We start from the raw sequence: 16,331 nt of genomic DNA on the forward strand, positions 1-16,331 counted from the left end.
TATCTGCGTGTTTTCAGAGAGCTCACCTGGATGAGGTGTCTGTCCCACGTCATTCGGAGCCTGAGAATGGAGGGGGCAGAAGTAGGTATAGGACACGCTGACTTGGGTTTTCTTTTTCCTCCGTTAAGTGACTTATGACGAGGAACAAAGAGGTGTCTGGGAAGATAAGGTTCTCCAGGGACTGGCATTTTTCAGGGCGTTCACAGCAGGTGACCTGAAAGCTGGTGCACGCCTGTGGTGAGCCCAGCGTGCCCGTGGAGCTGCTGGGCGGCAGCGGGTTCAAGTGACCTACAAGCAGAGCTCCTTGGTACCCTGGGGTCCCTGAGGGGAACCTGGCTGAAACGCCTTCAGAAATACCCTCTTAGGAATTGAGGGCACTATGGAAGAGGTCCAGGACCTGCCAGCACATCACCTTGAGGATCTGTCTCTTGTTTTTGTGTTTTCCCTTTTTTTCTTACCGGCAGGTGCCCTCCTTCCACACGTGCTGGGTTAAGGCCTCACGTTAGACCGTGGCTATTTCAGTGACTCAAGCTGCAGCCATAAATTTCCCTTCGCCCTTCCCTCCTCCTCCTCCTCCTCCTCCGTTTGTAAAATCGTCTCCTGATGTTCTGGCAGGTCTTCTGAGGATAAGACCAGCTTCAGCTTACAGCGCCCCGTTTGACAGATGCCCGTGGTCTGTGGCTCTGCCGCTGCTGGGTTTTAGAAGTTGGTCATCCGAAAGTGCGTCTGGGCCAGGTGTAGGCCAGGCAGGTGCCGTTTCCCCACGGAGCGGTACCGGTCCGGGCCTCGAAGGCTGTTAATCCCGACACCGAAATAGCCCAGCCGCCGGCGAGTTCAGCTGCCTCCCAAGTAGCTTTAAAAATAGCAGGCGCGGAGCCGCGGGGATGTGCTCATGGCAACCGTCTCTGCGAAGCAGATGGGCTGCTGCGTCGTGCACCGGGCCGGAGCTTTCCGAGGGGGTTTGCACCTTTGTTCCTGGGCAGATGATGACAAAACAGCCTCACCGGGAGGGCTCGGATCCGGCGCCGTGAGGGATCGGGTCCGAGCGGCTCGTGGGCAGCTGCGGGGTTGGCCCGGAGCGCGGCCGTCCCAGCGAGGGCCTAAAGCTCCGGCCCCACGTAGCTCGTGTGCTTACGTCTTCGGGTATTAGAGCAGGGGAAGAGTTGATTAACCCCCCCCTGCTTACGGTGTCACGATTAATGCCGAGTGGCGGCCAGCTGCTCTTCGCCCCGCCGCTGACTGACTTCTGGCAGCGCGTTGCTGGTGCCTGAGGTGAAGGAGGGGGAAGGCCAGGTGTTAGCCACGTAGTCCCGACGCCTCGTCCTGCCTTGTTCCCTCAGCTTGCCAGCGGTTTCACTCCGGTATTTCTGGACCTGAAGGAAGGGATTGTACTCTGAAAGCCCCTGGCTGACTCCAGAGGGAAGGCTTTCGCAAGAGCTTACGGACATTGAGGGCATTTCCCACCTTCCACATCTTCTGAGAACAAAAAAATCCCCACTTCCAACCCAGGCAGTGGCTCCGTCCACCTCAGGCCGTATTTCCTTAGGGAACACGCTCTCTCAAGCACGTTTGGCATTTCATCCTAGTTTTCTGGTCCTGGCACTGTGGCGCCAGGCAGACCAGAGTCTGGATTTTGCCTCCTGCAGCCCAGCAGCCGCTCGTACGGAGGCTTCAGTGGAGCAGTCGTGCTCTGGGAAGAGCCGTCCCTGCCTGTTGGGGTGGTCTGGCCTCGGAGCATTTCGGTGCTGTAGCCTGAACCGAGAATGTTCTTAGGCCTTGTAACGGGGTAAGGGCGAGGGGCCGCTTCCTGCTCCGTGTGTGTAAAGCTGCTCCCCGACAGCCGCAGGAAATGCCGGTGCTGGGGCAGGCTCCTCGTACCCGCAGCTCCACGTGGATTAAGGTCAGCGTTTGTGCAACTGCCGTCCTCGGGTGGTAGTGTCCTAGAGCTGCTCGCTTCCCTCCTGCGGGGGGATGTAAAGTGTCTTAGTCATAGGCACCGCCACGTTCCTTTCTGTAGGACATCAGGAAGGGGCAGAAGCGGTGCCCTGACACTTAACGAGTGAATCAGGAGCTCCTCTTGGGGCAGGTGCAGGTTACACCGCCTCTGGAATCCAGCTGTCTCTGTGGTGCAAGTCAGAAATAACTAATTCACTGTCCTCACATACATAGCCATCGTGCCTGATGTGGAGATCCTTCAGGTAACTAAGTTTACCCTCTTTGGCTCCTCCTGGCCAGAAAAGCGTTACGTTTGGCTCACCGGAGACTGCGGGACTGGTTCAGCCCAGCGGAGATGTAAATCTTCACCACCGCCTGCCTTAAAACAAAGGCGAGGTGACTGGTTTCTTCTGGAGTCAGCCTCTCCAGGAGGGGAAGAAAACCAGCAGCGGTGAAAGGAGAGGGCTGCTGGCTTTTTAAAAGTGCTCTTGCTGCAAACGTGTCTGAAAACGTAGGCCTTCGCTGTGTGTAAACATATCTCAAATAAATGGGTCGAGAGAGCGAGCGTTAATGCTCCGGAGCCGCTTCTCTGCCTTCCACGTGGTAACCTCCTGCTCTCTTGGCTGCGGCCTCAGGAAAGGGCTGGGAGTGTTGGTGGCGAGGCGTCTGGATGCAGCCTCTAGAAACGACTCGCAGTAAAACACAGCCCAGTTCAACACAGTTAAGGCAAAACACCGGCACCCCTTGTTTTCTGACACAAACACAGGGAAAGCAGACAGCAGAGATGAGGAAAAGGGGGTTTAGGAACATCGAATCGTAAGCTCTGTGACTGGGCTGTTTTCAGGCTCCCCCCTCGGAGCTGGCAGTGCCCCACAGCTAACTTCTAGGATCAGCCCTACCTGTGCGAGCTGAGCAGCCCGTGGCTCCGAGCGTTGCTCCTCGGGGCTGGGGCTCTGTAGCACAATGGATTTACGGAGTCGCAACAAAATCAGCTCTGGCCGAGGACAAGGGCAGGTAGCAGAGGGTGCCCCCCGCTCCCTTTAAGCCCCGTATTTATTTGTGAAATACAGGGGGAAACCTAAATGGCTTCCAGCCTGTTTGTGCTCTTTACCTGCCGTCAGTGTTGCCTCTAGCTTTGAAGCTGTATTTGGGAGGAATTTGTGCATGCCTTCGGGAGCCTGTGGTCGCTGCACGGTTGTTGGTGTTTTAACAGGCCGTAAGCTGCCAGCAGCAAGTTGTTCTGGTGCTAGTTTCTAGATAAACGAGGCAGGCACAGATTTATTTCTTCTTATTTTATTGCAGGAAGCTACATCTGCTAGCATTTCAGGGAAGATCTCTGGGTCTCCCTCCCATCAGAAGCCTCTCTCGCTGCAGGGCACGTCTGTCCGCTCAGGAGCACGAAGGAACGGTGAGCTCTCGCACCGTCACCTGCGCTGGGCTCTGTGAGGTCTCCTTCCGTGCGAGGACAGACGGATGTGGCTCTGCGGGGCCTCCCTTTTCAAACAGGATATGTTCCGCATCCTCTGTGCGCTACCAGCCCTGCCCTGCCGGAGCTGGGGCTGCAGTCGTCTCTGAAACGGGTCAGGAATTATTCTCTAGCTCTCTATGTACAAATCAGCAGCCTTTAGGAATATCCTGGGCCAGGGTTTGGATCTGCTGTTTCCTTTGTAACAGCCCAAGGGCTCGTACCAGTAATCCGTGCCGCGTTATTTCAGGCGGCTGCATGTTGCCCCACCCCAGCACCAGCTGCCCAACCTGCAGGATGAGAGGCTTTGCTCTCTTGCAGGTTATTCACATGATGCCTCTGTGCACTTGCTGGGAGACACGATACGCATCAGCACCCTGGCTTGGCATCGTGAGCTCCGGTACCACGCAGCGGGACTCAGCATCCCGTCCTAGTGCCCGGGTCTGAAAGGCCCTTCCCATGGCAAACAGTTGTGCCTGTGTTCGCTGGATGAACGGCCCTGTTGTTCGGTGTATTTTTAATCCGATGAGCAAGAAAGGGAATTGTTCGGAGGGGTTTGAGAGCGCTGATCGTCATGGATGTCACTTCCACGTGCTTCTCGTGAGTCTCCCATGTAGCTCGGTTGATGGTGAGGCTGAGACGAGGAAAAGAGAGAGGAAAGGGGACGGGGATGAGGAGGAAAATGAACAGGAAGCGCGTGGAGACTGGAGGCTTGGGAGGAGGCAAGTGCTGAAGAGACAGGATATTCTAGATAAGGCACCGTGTATGGATGTGGGCTCTGTAGCGGATGCGTTCCCTGCAGACAAAGTGGGCTGGCGGGGCGGCAGGATCACGCCTTTCCTCTGGATTCATCGCACTTCATTGCTGAGAGGAGGCCTTGTGCTAGAGGGTCCCGTGTTGCTGCAGGAGATGGGACTGAAGCTAAAAATACTTCCATCGCTGTACGCTAAATAAGAAATGAGCGCTGTCTGTTGAGGCTGAAAGCACCGGGGTTGCTTCCATGGGAGGAAGGAAGGGAGCGCGTGGATTTAGTGTGCTGGAAGGAGCAGAAAGCTGCAGCATGAATTAGTAATGCAGCTTCAGAGAGCTGCAGAAACCATCGCCCTGCGTGTGGTTGGTAACTAGCCCCAAAATGTGCTCTCTAAAATAATAACAAAAAAGGTCAGAGCTAGAAAACGTTTTTGGGATTACAGCTTCCCAGAGCTGTGCATTAGCTGAAACGAGGCGAGTCCCTTCTCTTGCCATTCAGGGTACAAAAAGCAGAAAATGAACTTTGAGGTCTCGTTTAGGGCCTTTTAACAAGCATTAGGCTTGATAATAGCCTGGCTTTGCGATGGAAAAGCAGAACAAGGAACCCACAGGAGAAAATCCCGTAAATGGGACGTGGCCTCGGGGCTTCAGTTCGGGGTACCCACCTCCATTTTGCTTCCAGAACAAAACTTTGTAGGAAGTGACTGCGGCAAGGCGATCGCTAATGGCTGCTGGGTTAATGATCAACGGAGGCTGGCCCACGGGGAAGGGACCAGCACGTGCCTGCCTGCCTCGTGCCCTGTGGCTGGAGGTCCCATTCCTCCTGAAGTGGGAAGTCAGGAGTGTGAGTACCGCAGAACGAGAGGCAGAACGAGTGCTGCCGGGGCTTTGCTTACCCTCTTCTCTGCCCAGTCACTTCTGTTTCCAGTCCCTCGGGGATAACATTGCTCATCACAATGCGCTGATGGCCAGGAGAAGGGGAAGGAAAGGCTTGTCTGGAAAAAAACAGGCTTAGAGATTTATTCCCCCCCCCCAGCCTTCTATCAGTTTCTTTCAGGCTTTATCACACTTAACAAAGGTGAGGTTAGTGTGGTGTCGGGGTTTTTGGTGGCTTTTACCATGTTTTTGCTGTTTCTTATCCAGTTCTTCCCATCATCACGTAGACTGTGCCCGCACGTTGCTGGCTGTGAGGCAGGAACGTAGGACATTATTTATAATCCAGCAATCTTTTTGGGTTTCTTGATGCTTCATCGCACCGGAACGAAGCAGTGGCTGAGTTTTTTACTGCCGTGGCCTGGCTGTACCGGGTCCTGCTCGTGTCCTGCTTCCAGCCTGAGCAACGCGGGCTCCTTTGGGGACAGGCTGCTTGCCTCGGTACCGATCATCACACAGCAGCCCCTCTGCAGGGAAGCTCCTTTCCTGGCTTCTGTCAGGGGCCTGGTGTGTTTTATTTCATACTTCAGCTGCATCTGCGTAAATGCTGAATTCCTTCTGAGTTCAGAAGGCTCCTCGTGTGCCTTCAGTAGCCTGCAGTGCTTGCCCCGAGGGAAGCGCTGTGCTGTGGGGCGCTGGGTTCCCTGTAACTGTTCTCACGTTTGCTTCCAGCTTTGTCGAATACCCCGCTGCTGGTCCTGGGGTAGCTGACTACGCCATTTGGCCGCTGTTCTCGTTAAGGTTGCTTTCCGGCGTAGGTTTATGGCGATGGCTTTTCCCGCCTGCCGCGCGAGCGTGACTGCTCTTTCAAAACAAACCTGCGTGCTGCCTTCCCTCCAGCAGGGATTCCTGCTCATCTCCTTTTGCAGTGGCTCTCAGCAGAGGAGGATCACGGAGATGTGTCTGAGTACTGCCGGTGGTGACAGCCCCGGGGGAGGTAAATGCTCCGATCCTCCAGAACCCGCTCCTGGCAGGCGAGCAGCGAGATCCTAGCCGACCATCTCCCGGTGGCACAGCCAGCGCAGGCCGGTGTGTCACCATGTGCTGCACTTTCCCTCGTTCTGCTCCTAACCGAGATGTAATTTATGTAATTACCTCTCTCTGATTAGGATGCCGTCAGTGCAGAGTGAGCGTGCCGTTACGTCACGGGGTATCGGTCCCGGGGAACTGCCTTTACCTGGAGCTGTGGGTCTGGGGGAGCCGGAGCCGATCCGACCGCTGCGCCTCCGTCTCCCCTCCGCTCCCCCCGTGCTGGCTCTGGCACTCCTCTGACCTCACCGTTCCAGTGGTAAACTGATAAAATCGAGCCAAAAGGCAATTTGTCCGTTTCTGCCAGCTCTGCGTATTGAAACAGCGTGACACCGGGGCTGACGCACGCCGGAGCCGAGGCAAGAGGAGAAGATGGGAAAGGAGAACGGGGACCGGCAGCGCTGAGACTGCCAGCCTGTTGCCACCGGGATGGTGACGAGGCAGGGATGCAGCAGGCTTTGTTCAGCAGCTTTCTGTCACTCGCAGACCTCTGCTGAGCAGCCTTTCCGCAGATGAGCGGCACCAAATATTGATGGAAGGGCCTGAGGTACAGCGAGAAGGCGGCTGTGCCTTGTCCTTAAAGCCTTGTCCTTCAACGCAGTGACCCGGTTCGCGCTGCTCAACAATGCCTTTAGAAACTGAAGCAGCATAAAATATCTGATGGGATGGAAAAGCTGGTCTTAACCCACAAAGGGATGTTTTCCTGGACGATTTTATTGTTTTTGATGAAACGTGTACCGTGTAGAGGTGATTCACAGCCGAGCATGCCTGGGCACAGCAGGGTGTTACCTCTTGGGTAACCAAACATACTTTTAGCACCGGGGTTGACTTCAGGCAGCTTATTTACTGAAGAGCTCTCCAGCACACTCGAGCCAAATTGCAGAGATGTTACATCACGCGGTATTAATGAAATTATTCCCGAAATGAACTTGGCCTCGTGTGCAGGTTAATTTACACTACAAAGACTTCTCGGGTACGGCTACGCTGGCGAACTCTCCTGGCTGAAACGGGGCTGATATTGGCACAACGTGTAGCTTGAGTAGTTGAGCTTCAGCATGGCTTCCCGTGCCATAAACCTGCCTGGGGGGCCAACAGATTTGTTCAGTGCACGTGTTGCTTGTATCGGGGATTTTGTTCCTAGTCTCGTGGCGATTCGCTCCAGAGTTCTCATTTTCCAGACTTGCTGTCCCAGCAAAGCCCTGGAATATCCCATCCCAAGACCCAGGTCTTGATTTTTCATCCCAGCGTGTGCGTGGGGCTTGGTTTTTTTTGCTTGGAAGGGTGGCTGTCTTTTTTCTTTACAAGAGCATTCTGTTCACAAGCACGGCTTTCTTGCAGCACAGAGTCGTGGCCGTCTCTTGTACCCCTCGTGGTAGGGACACTACCAGAGTTTTCCTTGCTGGATTTTACGTCGCTGCCTTTCTTTAGTAGGAGCCCAAATTTAGGCAGCAAAAGGCAAAGCTGGGCTCTCTCAAACTGACAGCTAACACTTAGGGGATGAAGCAAGTTTATAAATACATCAGCAGCGGATAATCGGTGAATCTTCATTGCACATCTACAGGCTGCCACGAGCAAAAGGCTTCCCAAGCTTCGGTGTTACAGAACCTTGTGCTGTCCCGGAGAGACGGTGAATTAATCTACCTTCGCCTTGCAAGTGCCTGTTCAGAGCAAACCTGCGGGGTTTTCTGAAGCTTTGGTTCCTCTGTTAGAAGTGCAAGGCAGATCGCTGCTGTGATTTATCCCCAGGGCACACAGGCGCTGGGGGATTTGGGAGGCTTTCCTTTCTCCTCTCCAGTCCCACGGAGGTCTCGTCCCCCTAAGTCCAGCTGGCTGTGCAGTAAGCTGAGCGTTGCAGCTCAGGGCTGACCTGGGCAGACCAAGCGAAATCTGCGCTGCGGAGCTGTTCCTGGTGTTTTCTGTAAATACTTGTGCGTTTGCTTACGATAAGAAAGCGCCGGTGATGGATTTGGCAGCCTGGCACCTGGCTCCTGCTCGGCTAAGCCAGCTCCAAATGAGTCCATCAGAACAATGGAGGTGGGAGTCGGGCTGTGACTCAGTGCGTGCTCAGGTTTTGTTATAAAAAGCCATTGCGTCTTCCAGCGTTCGATCTGCGCGTTGTTACAGACTCGTATTTCAGTAACTGAGTCACCCATCCAGCTATTCCTTCCTTTACACTTAAGAGTTTGGGTCTTTGTGATGTTTTTGCTCCTGGCACACGGCCCTGGCCGCTGACCAGAAGGCACTTGTGTGCTGGGGATGTGGCGAGCAGCCCTCAGATGCGTGCTGCTCCAGGCTGCTCCGGCTAAAGCACAGCGTGTAACAGTAGGTGTGTTGCACGATATTCACTGCTACAGGCCCTTCTCGTCCTTGCTCCAGCTTTTCTTCTCCGAATCAAAAGGACAGAACAAAACACGGCCCCCTCAAAGCTGGCTGTGCCGCGCGTCCCCTGGCTGACGTGCAGTGTGTGCGTCCTCGCTTCTCGATGGCCATGTCTGTTAGAGCATTTCTCCTGCCTTCGCCGTGCTCCACCCTCGCTCACCCTTCCAAAACTCATCTGACTCGTTCTATAGCTTGTCTTCAGGGTTCATTATCCTGTGACTTTTTTTCTCCATTTGGCCCAATTTTTATCTCCTTATGCAACGTGCCGTAGCGTTCCATCCCCGGCTGCGTGCTGGTTTTTGTCAACTGCCATTAGAAAGGAAGAGTTTAATGGTTTGAAGACTTAGATGCAAGAAATAGCTGGGATTTCTTTTTCCCCTCTAAAACGAGCCCTCGTGCTGGGTTGTAGAAGCCCTGGATACGCTGGACAGTGAGTCCAGGAGATGATGCACTGGAGGGATCTCACCTACGGGACATCCCGCGTGGGGTTTCACTCGGCATGCGTGGAGGCCAGGCACAGCTGAGCTGCTGCCTTGCAGAGAGGCTGGTGATGCCCAGGCAGGAACGCTGCTGGAGGGTTTTCTGCTGGTGGCTGACTGCTGCCCCGTTCTGCAGGAGGTGTTGCTGCTCCCTGCCTCGTCCCGGTGCACCTTTATCGCCATTGATTGTCCTCGGAGGGTTCAAAAAGCTGCGTGTCTTCAGAAGCGGCCTGCTGGAGATAAGCTTCAAGCCATAAAAATCAATCGCTTGCCGGCCAGATAGCGGCTCATTCTGATGGAGCAAATGGCTCGTTGTATCCCGCTCTTATTTCACGCTCACCTGGGTTTTGCTCCAGCTCTTCCCTTACCCGCCTCGCACGTCGTGGTGCCGTCTTCCCCTGCAGGGAGACGGTCGCAGCAGCTCCTTCCCCTGGCTTCTCGCCTGTGCCTGAAGCTGCTTCTGTTGGTTTGTCTTTCTGTACAGTTGCTGGTAGTCTTTTCTCCTGTATTTGCCCCTGGCTCACGTGAGGACTTCACTCCAAAGGCACTGGTGCTCAGACCTGGACTTTAGACAGCCCGTGGGCACCTTCCTTCCCCTCGGGTGTGAGCGCAGAACTGAACGGCAGGTGTGGGGCTGGCGGTAGGCCCTTCGGTGCTGTGGTTCCTCGAGTGGCTCTGCTGGGAACCCAGGAGTTAATCTGGTGGTTGGTGGATGCGGTGACCTTCCCACCGAACCCTTGGCTAAAACACTGGCAGTGAAACATCCAAACAAGCCTTGTTGCGAACGACGAAGGCTCGCTTGGTTCTCCTAGTAACGCAGTCCACATCGTCCATCTCCGAGCCGCTTTTCCGTCGTAGCTGCTGCTGCGTGCTGTGCAAGCTGGGGGACGCGGCGCTGGGTGCGGAGGGGGAGCCTCCGGCTCTCGGGGCTGCCACTTGTGCTGCTCCGTGGTGTAAGCCGGGCAAAACAGAGGAACCGCAGTGAGGAGGGCTGCTTGCTGTCCTTTCCCTTCGTTCTGGTCAGGGAAAACAAAAACCCCGCCGTGTAAAGGAATTTTTATATCCACAGAGCACTCGTACACCGCCAGGTTAAGCTGTCCTGGATCTCGAAGCGCTGTGTATCCAGCCATTCCCCAGCCCCGCGTGGCGTTCCCCGAGGAAGGTGGTCTCTCTCTCACCTCTCCTGCTTGGAATATGTTTCGGCTGAACCTCTCAGCACCGGGCCCAGATCTCTGCCTCTTCCCTTGCCTCTGCTTCTCACCTGTGCCTGGCAGCAGGTAGAGAAGGCTGGCGATGCAGCCTGCTTTAATAATACGTGCTGCGCTGAAGGGCCCGCTCCTAAGCCATTATCTGGGGCCACCTACAGCTTTTGGATTGTAAATCTAAACCAGCTAATGGCTAGGTAAAGGCTCGCTTTCCTCTGTATGTATTTTCACCTCCCTTTGTGCTTTCCATGCTTTAAAGCAGCAATTAGGCCCTGCGTTTGTAGCAGGACCGCGGTGTTTGAGGATGGTGTAAACCTCGCTGTGCTGGGAGCCCGGCGGTGTGACTGCTGGTTACAGGCCTTAGCAGATCCCTGTGGGAGGGGGATCTTCAGGTGGTTTCCCTAGGCCTTACCGAAGGCGTCTCTTCCCTTAGAGCTTTGCACCAGATAACCTGGTTAAAACAGGAGCTGTTGGCTCCAGGGCGTAGCACAGGATTGATCCAGACGGTGCGAGCTAAGGGGATGTCAGCAGTCCTGTGAGGATGCTCCTCCAAAGACAGGCTGGGAGGGCTGAGGGTGTCCAGCCTGAAGAGAAGGCTCGGGGAGACCTCATAGCAGCCTTTTAATACTTAAAGTGGGTTACAAAAAAGATGGAGAGAAACTTTTTGCTCAATCAGATAACGATAGGACAAGTGGGGATGGTTTTAACTCAAAGCAGGTCGATTTAGGTAAGATATTAGGAGGAAATTCTTTACTCGGAGGGTGGTGAGGCCCTGGCACAGGCTGCCCAGAGAGGCTGTGGGTGCCCCATCCCTGGAGGTGGTTAGGATCAGGTTAGATGAGGCCATGGCCGACCTGGTCTAGGGGGTAGCATCCGTGCCGTGGGGTCTAGGTGGGCTTCAGGGTCCTTCCAACCTGAGCCGTTCTGGTTCTATTGGTGTGTGTCTGCAGCTGAAAGCAGAGCCAAGACACACGTGGAAAGAAATGCTGTAGGAGGCACGTGGTGTTGCCCTTCAGATGCAATCTGTTGACCTGATTTTGTTTTTTTTTCCTTCTCCTGTGACTGAGGGAACACCCTTGTACCCGCAGCACCTTCTTCCCCTGAAGACCCCCTGCAGGAGTGCTGGGACCCCTCGGAAGGCAGCTTATCAATCCGCACTGTAAATGAATCCGAGCTGGGGCTGGCCTCATTGACCTCCTTAAAACAGTTAGCTTTTTTGTGCCTGATGGCATTGAGACGTAGCTTCAGTGGTGCTGTGCTGCCGCGTGAAGAGGTGAACCAGCGAGGGGAGCGGGGAGCGCTGTCTGCTGCGGCCGGCAGGGATTAGTTCTGCTCGAGGGAGCTCACCCAGAGCCACCTCTGGGAGGCTGGGGGACGTGGGCGTGCGGGTTGGGCATCACAAAGAGGAGAGCTCGCCCTCACCCTTTGTGTAAGTGAGGAGGAGGGGATGTGAATAAGCAGCTCTTTGTGCGCACTTATCTCCGTACCGGCTTGTTTAGCCCGAGGTTTGCCCACATCTGCTGCTGTGTGCGAAACACCAGACCGAGATGCGTTGCTCTACTGCAGCGCTTGGCATCGGGAAGCTATTTTTGTCGTCTCTGCCCTCCCAGTAAGCCTTCAGGCTTTTTAGGATGTTTCGTTCTTTTAGCTCTCTTACATATGGCTGCTGCCACAAAGCGAGAGCGAAGCAACTGCTCTTGTAAATGGGTCAGCCGGGCAAAATTGTTTCAGCGGGTCGTGTTAGAAGCATCACACCCAGCTGGGCACAGCTCAGCTCTGAGGCTGTAAATAGAAGTTTTAATCTCTGTTGTGGCGTTTCGATAGCTGGGTTGCCTTGTGGGACAGAGCCGTGCTTGTCCTGGGTAGCGTGGCTCCTACACGTGGCCTTTTTCTAGAAGCGTTTCCCTGTGTGCTTGTTTCAGCGAGCTCGCACTCAGCGTCGTGGCTTTCTGTAACAGCGCTGCTCTGTCCATGGCACTGAAATCACAGTAGGTAAACATCTCTTCTATGAAATCTGCTCGTCGTGCTTTCCTCCGCCTGCCTCCAGAGCTGCAGGAAGGCTGCGCGTGAGACCTGAGCCCGGAGAGGTTTGTGGTTTTCACCAAGCACACTGTTAGTTCTGCGCGGGACGTAAAAGCAGATAAACCAGCAGGTTGCTGCTGTGTGTCGTGCCCACGGGTTAGGCCCCTGCCACGCCAAAACATCTTCCCACTGCTCCCTGCCCCGTCCACCTTCACTCTATGGGGACGGCGGTGCCCGGGGACACGGCGTGCGGTCCCTTTGGGCTCGCTGCAGGGCTGGAGGCAGGCGAGCAGCTCGCAGCTCCCTCTGGAAGCCCACTTTTCACAAAAGCTGGCGCAGGGTTGCGTTGGTTTATTCTGCGGTGGTATATTTAGGTCTGCAAGAGTAATTACATAGCTTTGAGTAAGTCTCGAGGCAGAAGAGGGCAAAGCTTAGCCTGGCAGGCATTCAGCCTTCTGGGAGGCTTTTTTTGCAAAACGCTACGGACAGCTTTTTTAAAATAAAACTTCTGAAGACCCATTGAATTGGCACCTAGCGCTTGGCATTGCTCTAATCTATTTCTGGCGCTTCAAATACAGAGTACAACTTAAAATTAGACACTTTTGGTTTAAAGCTGTTAGCTTCTGCTTTGCTTTTAGGTGCCCTGTGATTAGGATGGAAAGAAACACCTCTGTGTGCATCCCTCAGCGCGCTCTGGGTGTTCTGGAGCTAAATGCAAGACTGCTCCTCATCCGAGTCCACTCTTTCTTCCTATTTTAGTCTTCTCTAATTACCATCCTGATGATAACTTGCTGGGAGGCGGATAGACAAAGCCCATTGCTTCACCCCATGCTGTCTCTTGGAAATGTGGAACTAATTTTTTACAGTTTGGCTCGAAACAATGCTGCTGCTTGCTTGTCTGATGGCACGGCCCCAGCCCCCACCCTGAAAAGCCACTCCGAAAAGACAAAAACGTTGAAAGTCCTTGCTGAATGATTGTGAAACTGTGACTGGAAAGCAGCTCCGAGTTCTATCTCGGTTCCATCCTGTGCAGCCCCCTCGGAGGCCACGCAAGGCCCTGAGCTCCGTGTGCACCTGCAGGCGCGTCGGTCGTGGTGCTGCTCGTCCCCAAATCTCTGCTCGTCCCCTGATCGCCTGGGCCGTGCTACCCACAGCAGTTCGGAAAGGCCGACGTATATCCTTAATAAGAAACAGGAGGTCTGTTAGCAGAGCTCGTGAAGCAGCTCTTTATTCCCGGTCAGGACTTTTTGCCACATTTTTAAATCATTAGCCTCCACTGGGCTTGGCCGCATCCAGCAGATGCTGAATCAGAGCTGCTTTGTAATGCAAAGAGAAGTCACGAGTAGGAAAACTCGCACGCTGGCGGGGTTCCTGCACATCGGACGGGTGAGGCAGGGAGCTGGGATTGCCGTCCACAGCACGCCGTGCCAAAAGTTGGCTGCCTGTGGCAGGGGGTACGGTGCTGGGACCTGTGCTTGTAGCAAGGGGCTGTCGTGCCTGGCAGGAGAAGAGTAACGCTGCTGACGCGCCTGGTGTCTTCTGCGTCCCATATACCATCCTTGCAGGTCTGAAGCACATGGGTTTGCAAGCATTATTGTGTTCTCTTGAATGCTTTTCTCCTCTGTGTCTGAATTCTCCTTCCTTCAGGTCATTTGAGTTATGCTATGTCAGGTTTAAGGCACCTCAGGTCTGAAACTCACGTTGGCTAGTTTGGTGAATGTTTTATTACGGGCAAAGCCTCTTTAATCCCTGTGGAAATGTATCTCCTCTCCTGCCTGAGGGAGTTGGACTGAGCTGAGTGGAGCAATGAGAACCAGACCTCATCTGGAATTAATCCCAAATTCAGAGGTATTCTCGGCACTTCGATGTCTGGTATTTCAATGACTTCCATCGCCACCAAGGAGTTTGAGTTCACCGCCTTGAAGGGATCGCGGCCTTCTGGTTTCCCTCCTTGTACCCAGGGAAGACCAGCCCGTATCTACGCTACAGAGGACTGCAGGGTTTAGTTATGTCACCTGCCCTGTTTGTGGTCCCTGCTGTTCCCTTTAGCCGTCACACTGAAGTCCCACAGAAAGTTCTGAGGGCTGGCAGGGACCTGCTGGCTCGGGACCCGCTCCCCGGCATCCTGTTGCGTTACCTTCGCCTCAGGGTTGTGGAAGGGGCTGCAGGGCTCTGGTGTCTGCTCCGTCCTTCCCAGGAGCAGGCGATACCAAGACTGGTCTCGTTTCCCTTCCCTCCAGTCTCTCCAGTTTTCCTGTGCCCTTGTTGGATGGTGGGAAGCTTCCCTTTCCCTGCTAAAGCCAGCAAGTGTTTTGGTGCCCTTGTTCCTTTGTCCTGTGCCGAGAGAAGAGCTGTATGCAAACTTGCTAGCTCAGAGCTGCCAGGAGCGCCGTGCCTCCCCCCAGCCTTGTTACTTTGAACACTTAATTGGCTGGGGGCCAGGGGCTGAGCTATAACGGGATCAGATAACCAGATCAGACCTCGCCGTGCAGCCTGCAGGGGATCTCTTGGTACCCAGGGCCTCACGAAAGGCCCCCCGCACCTCCTTCCCCTGCCCCTTTGAACCCGTGGTATTCAAGAGATGAAGCTCGGCTTCCTTGGAGGGCCTGAGCCCTACCTGAAGCAGCTCCTGTGCTCTGAGAGGAGCTTCTCCTCCTCCTCCTTCACCCTGTGCCCGAGTCGCAGCCTCCTGGCTCTGTGGCCGGTGATCAGGGCTGGGCAGTGAGAGCAGCGTGAGGGACGTGGGCTCCTCTTCACCTCGGGCTCTTCTCGCGTGGCCTGGTCCTGTCTGCCTGCACCCACCGGCGTTTCCACCTCTGTGTGTCCTCCCTCGAGCTGGCTGTTCTCACGGGCTCAGTCCTGGCGTACAGAGCAGGGTGGGAAGGACACTCTGTCCGGGACAGAAAGCACGTTTACTGCGCAGGAGGCCGTACGGGCGTTGCAGGAAGATAAGCTGGGAAACCTTCAGCCCAGTTGAGTTACAGAGCCTGGGTCTGTCCAGGCTGGACAATGGAGGAACTAAACCAGCTGAGCAGGAAACGTCGAAGGGCTTGGGAGAGTTTAAGGCAAATGCTGATGAGATGATTAACCTACCCTGTAACCTAGATGTGTTTTTATCTGCATTGGCTAGAGAAATTGCTTGATGCTAACCTAACGCCCTTTGTACGGTGCCGTTTCGGGTGGCGTGGGTCGAGGTAGGTTGTAGAGGATCTTTGCAGACCGTGTTCCCAGTCAAAGATAACAACTGGGATTGATTTGGCTTTTTACCTTTATTTGAACACCATTTTTTTGCTTTCCCACAGAGAGGAAGTGCAGGAAAACTGCGTCCGCTGGAAAAAGAAATTCACCTTTGTGTGCAAAATGAGTGCCAACCCCGCCACTGGGCTCCTGGACCCCTGCATCTGCCGTGTGTCTGTGCGTAAGGTGAGCGTCCGACTTCTGCTTCTGGCAGGCACCGTGTGTGTCTCGGTGTTGGTTCCGAGCTGCTTTTTGACAGCAAAAATTGCAGTGGTGGGAAGGGAGGATTTGGGGGGCTAAGACAGAAACCAAATGGAGCTCGCCTCTCCAGCGAGGGTGCTTGACCGAGAGTGGGAGGGAGCAGGGTGTTGGTACAGAAGTTTGTGAAATCCTGAGACCAAATTCCAGGATTGAGTAACGACTTTCCCCATGTTTCCCCAGCGCAGATAATAGCTTCTTTTCCTGTTTGTTTTGTCTCCCATTATAGGAGCTGAAGGGCGGAAAAACCTACTCCAAGGTAAGAGTAAAGAAAGGGCAAACGTGTCAGAGCGGTGATGGTCTTGTCTGCTGTTAGTGCTCCGTGCCCTTTAGAAAGCAGCGGCTGAACGGTCAGAGCGCAGCATGGCTGCTGCGAGAGGCAGTCTGGAGAGGCACTCGTTAGTTCTTCGGCCTGAATTAAGTGATTTCCCAAAAAAAAACCTTACTTACTGGGACAGGATCCAGATTGCACTGGATGTGGATTTGAGAAGGGGGTTGGGAAGATGTTCTGCATGTCCTCAAACTTTGGGGAAGTTCTGAGTCAGATGTGAACTTTCTGGCTTCTGGCAATGTCTTGCTAATAAAGAAATACAGACTTGAGTTACTGTGCTCTCCCAAACACAGTAACCATCTGTGACT

General features: G+C 54.4%; 1 protein-coding gene across 3 annotated transcripts in view; it reads left to right on the plus strand.

Moving 5' to 3' along the window:
• The window catches only part of FAM102A (family with sequence similarity 102 member A), a 33,161-nt gene that overhangs the window by 4,091 nt on the left and 12,739 nt on the right, over nucleotides 1-16,331 (plus strand). For all 3 annotated transcript variants that reach the window (XM_035341666.1, XM_035341667.1, XM_035341668.1), the window contains 2 exons: nucleotides 15,500-15,620; nucleotides 15,922-15,951. In XM_035341666.1, the coding sequence (XP_035197557.1) occupies nucleotides 15,500-15,620; nucleotides 15,922-15,951 (151 nt within the window). The remainder of the gene's footprint in view (nucleotides 1-15,499; nucleotides 15,621-15,921; nucleotides 15,952-16,331) is intronic.

The sequence above is a fragment of the Oxyura jamaicensis genome, chromosome 17 (genome assembly GCF_011077185.1).
Source record: "Oxyura jamaicensis isolate SHBP4307 breed ruddy duck chromosome 17, BPBGC_Ojam_1.0, whole genome shotgun sequence".
Classification (NCBI taxonomy): domain Eukaryota; kingdom Metazoa; phylum Chordata; class Aves; order Anseriformes; family Anatidae; genus Oxyura; species Oxyura jamaicensis.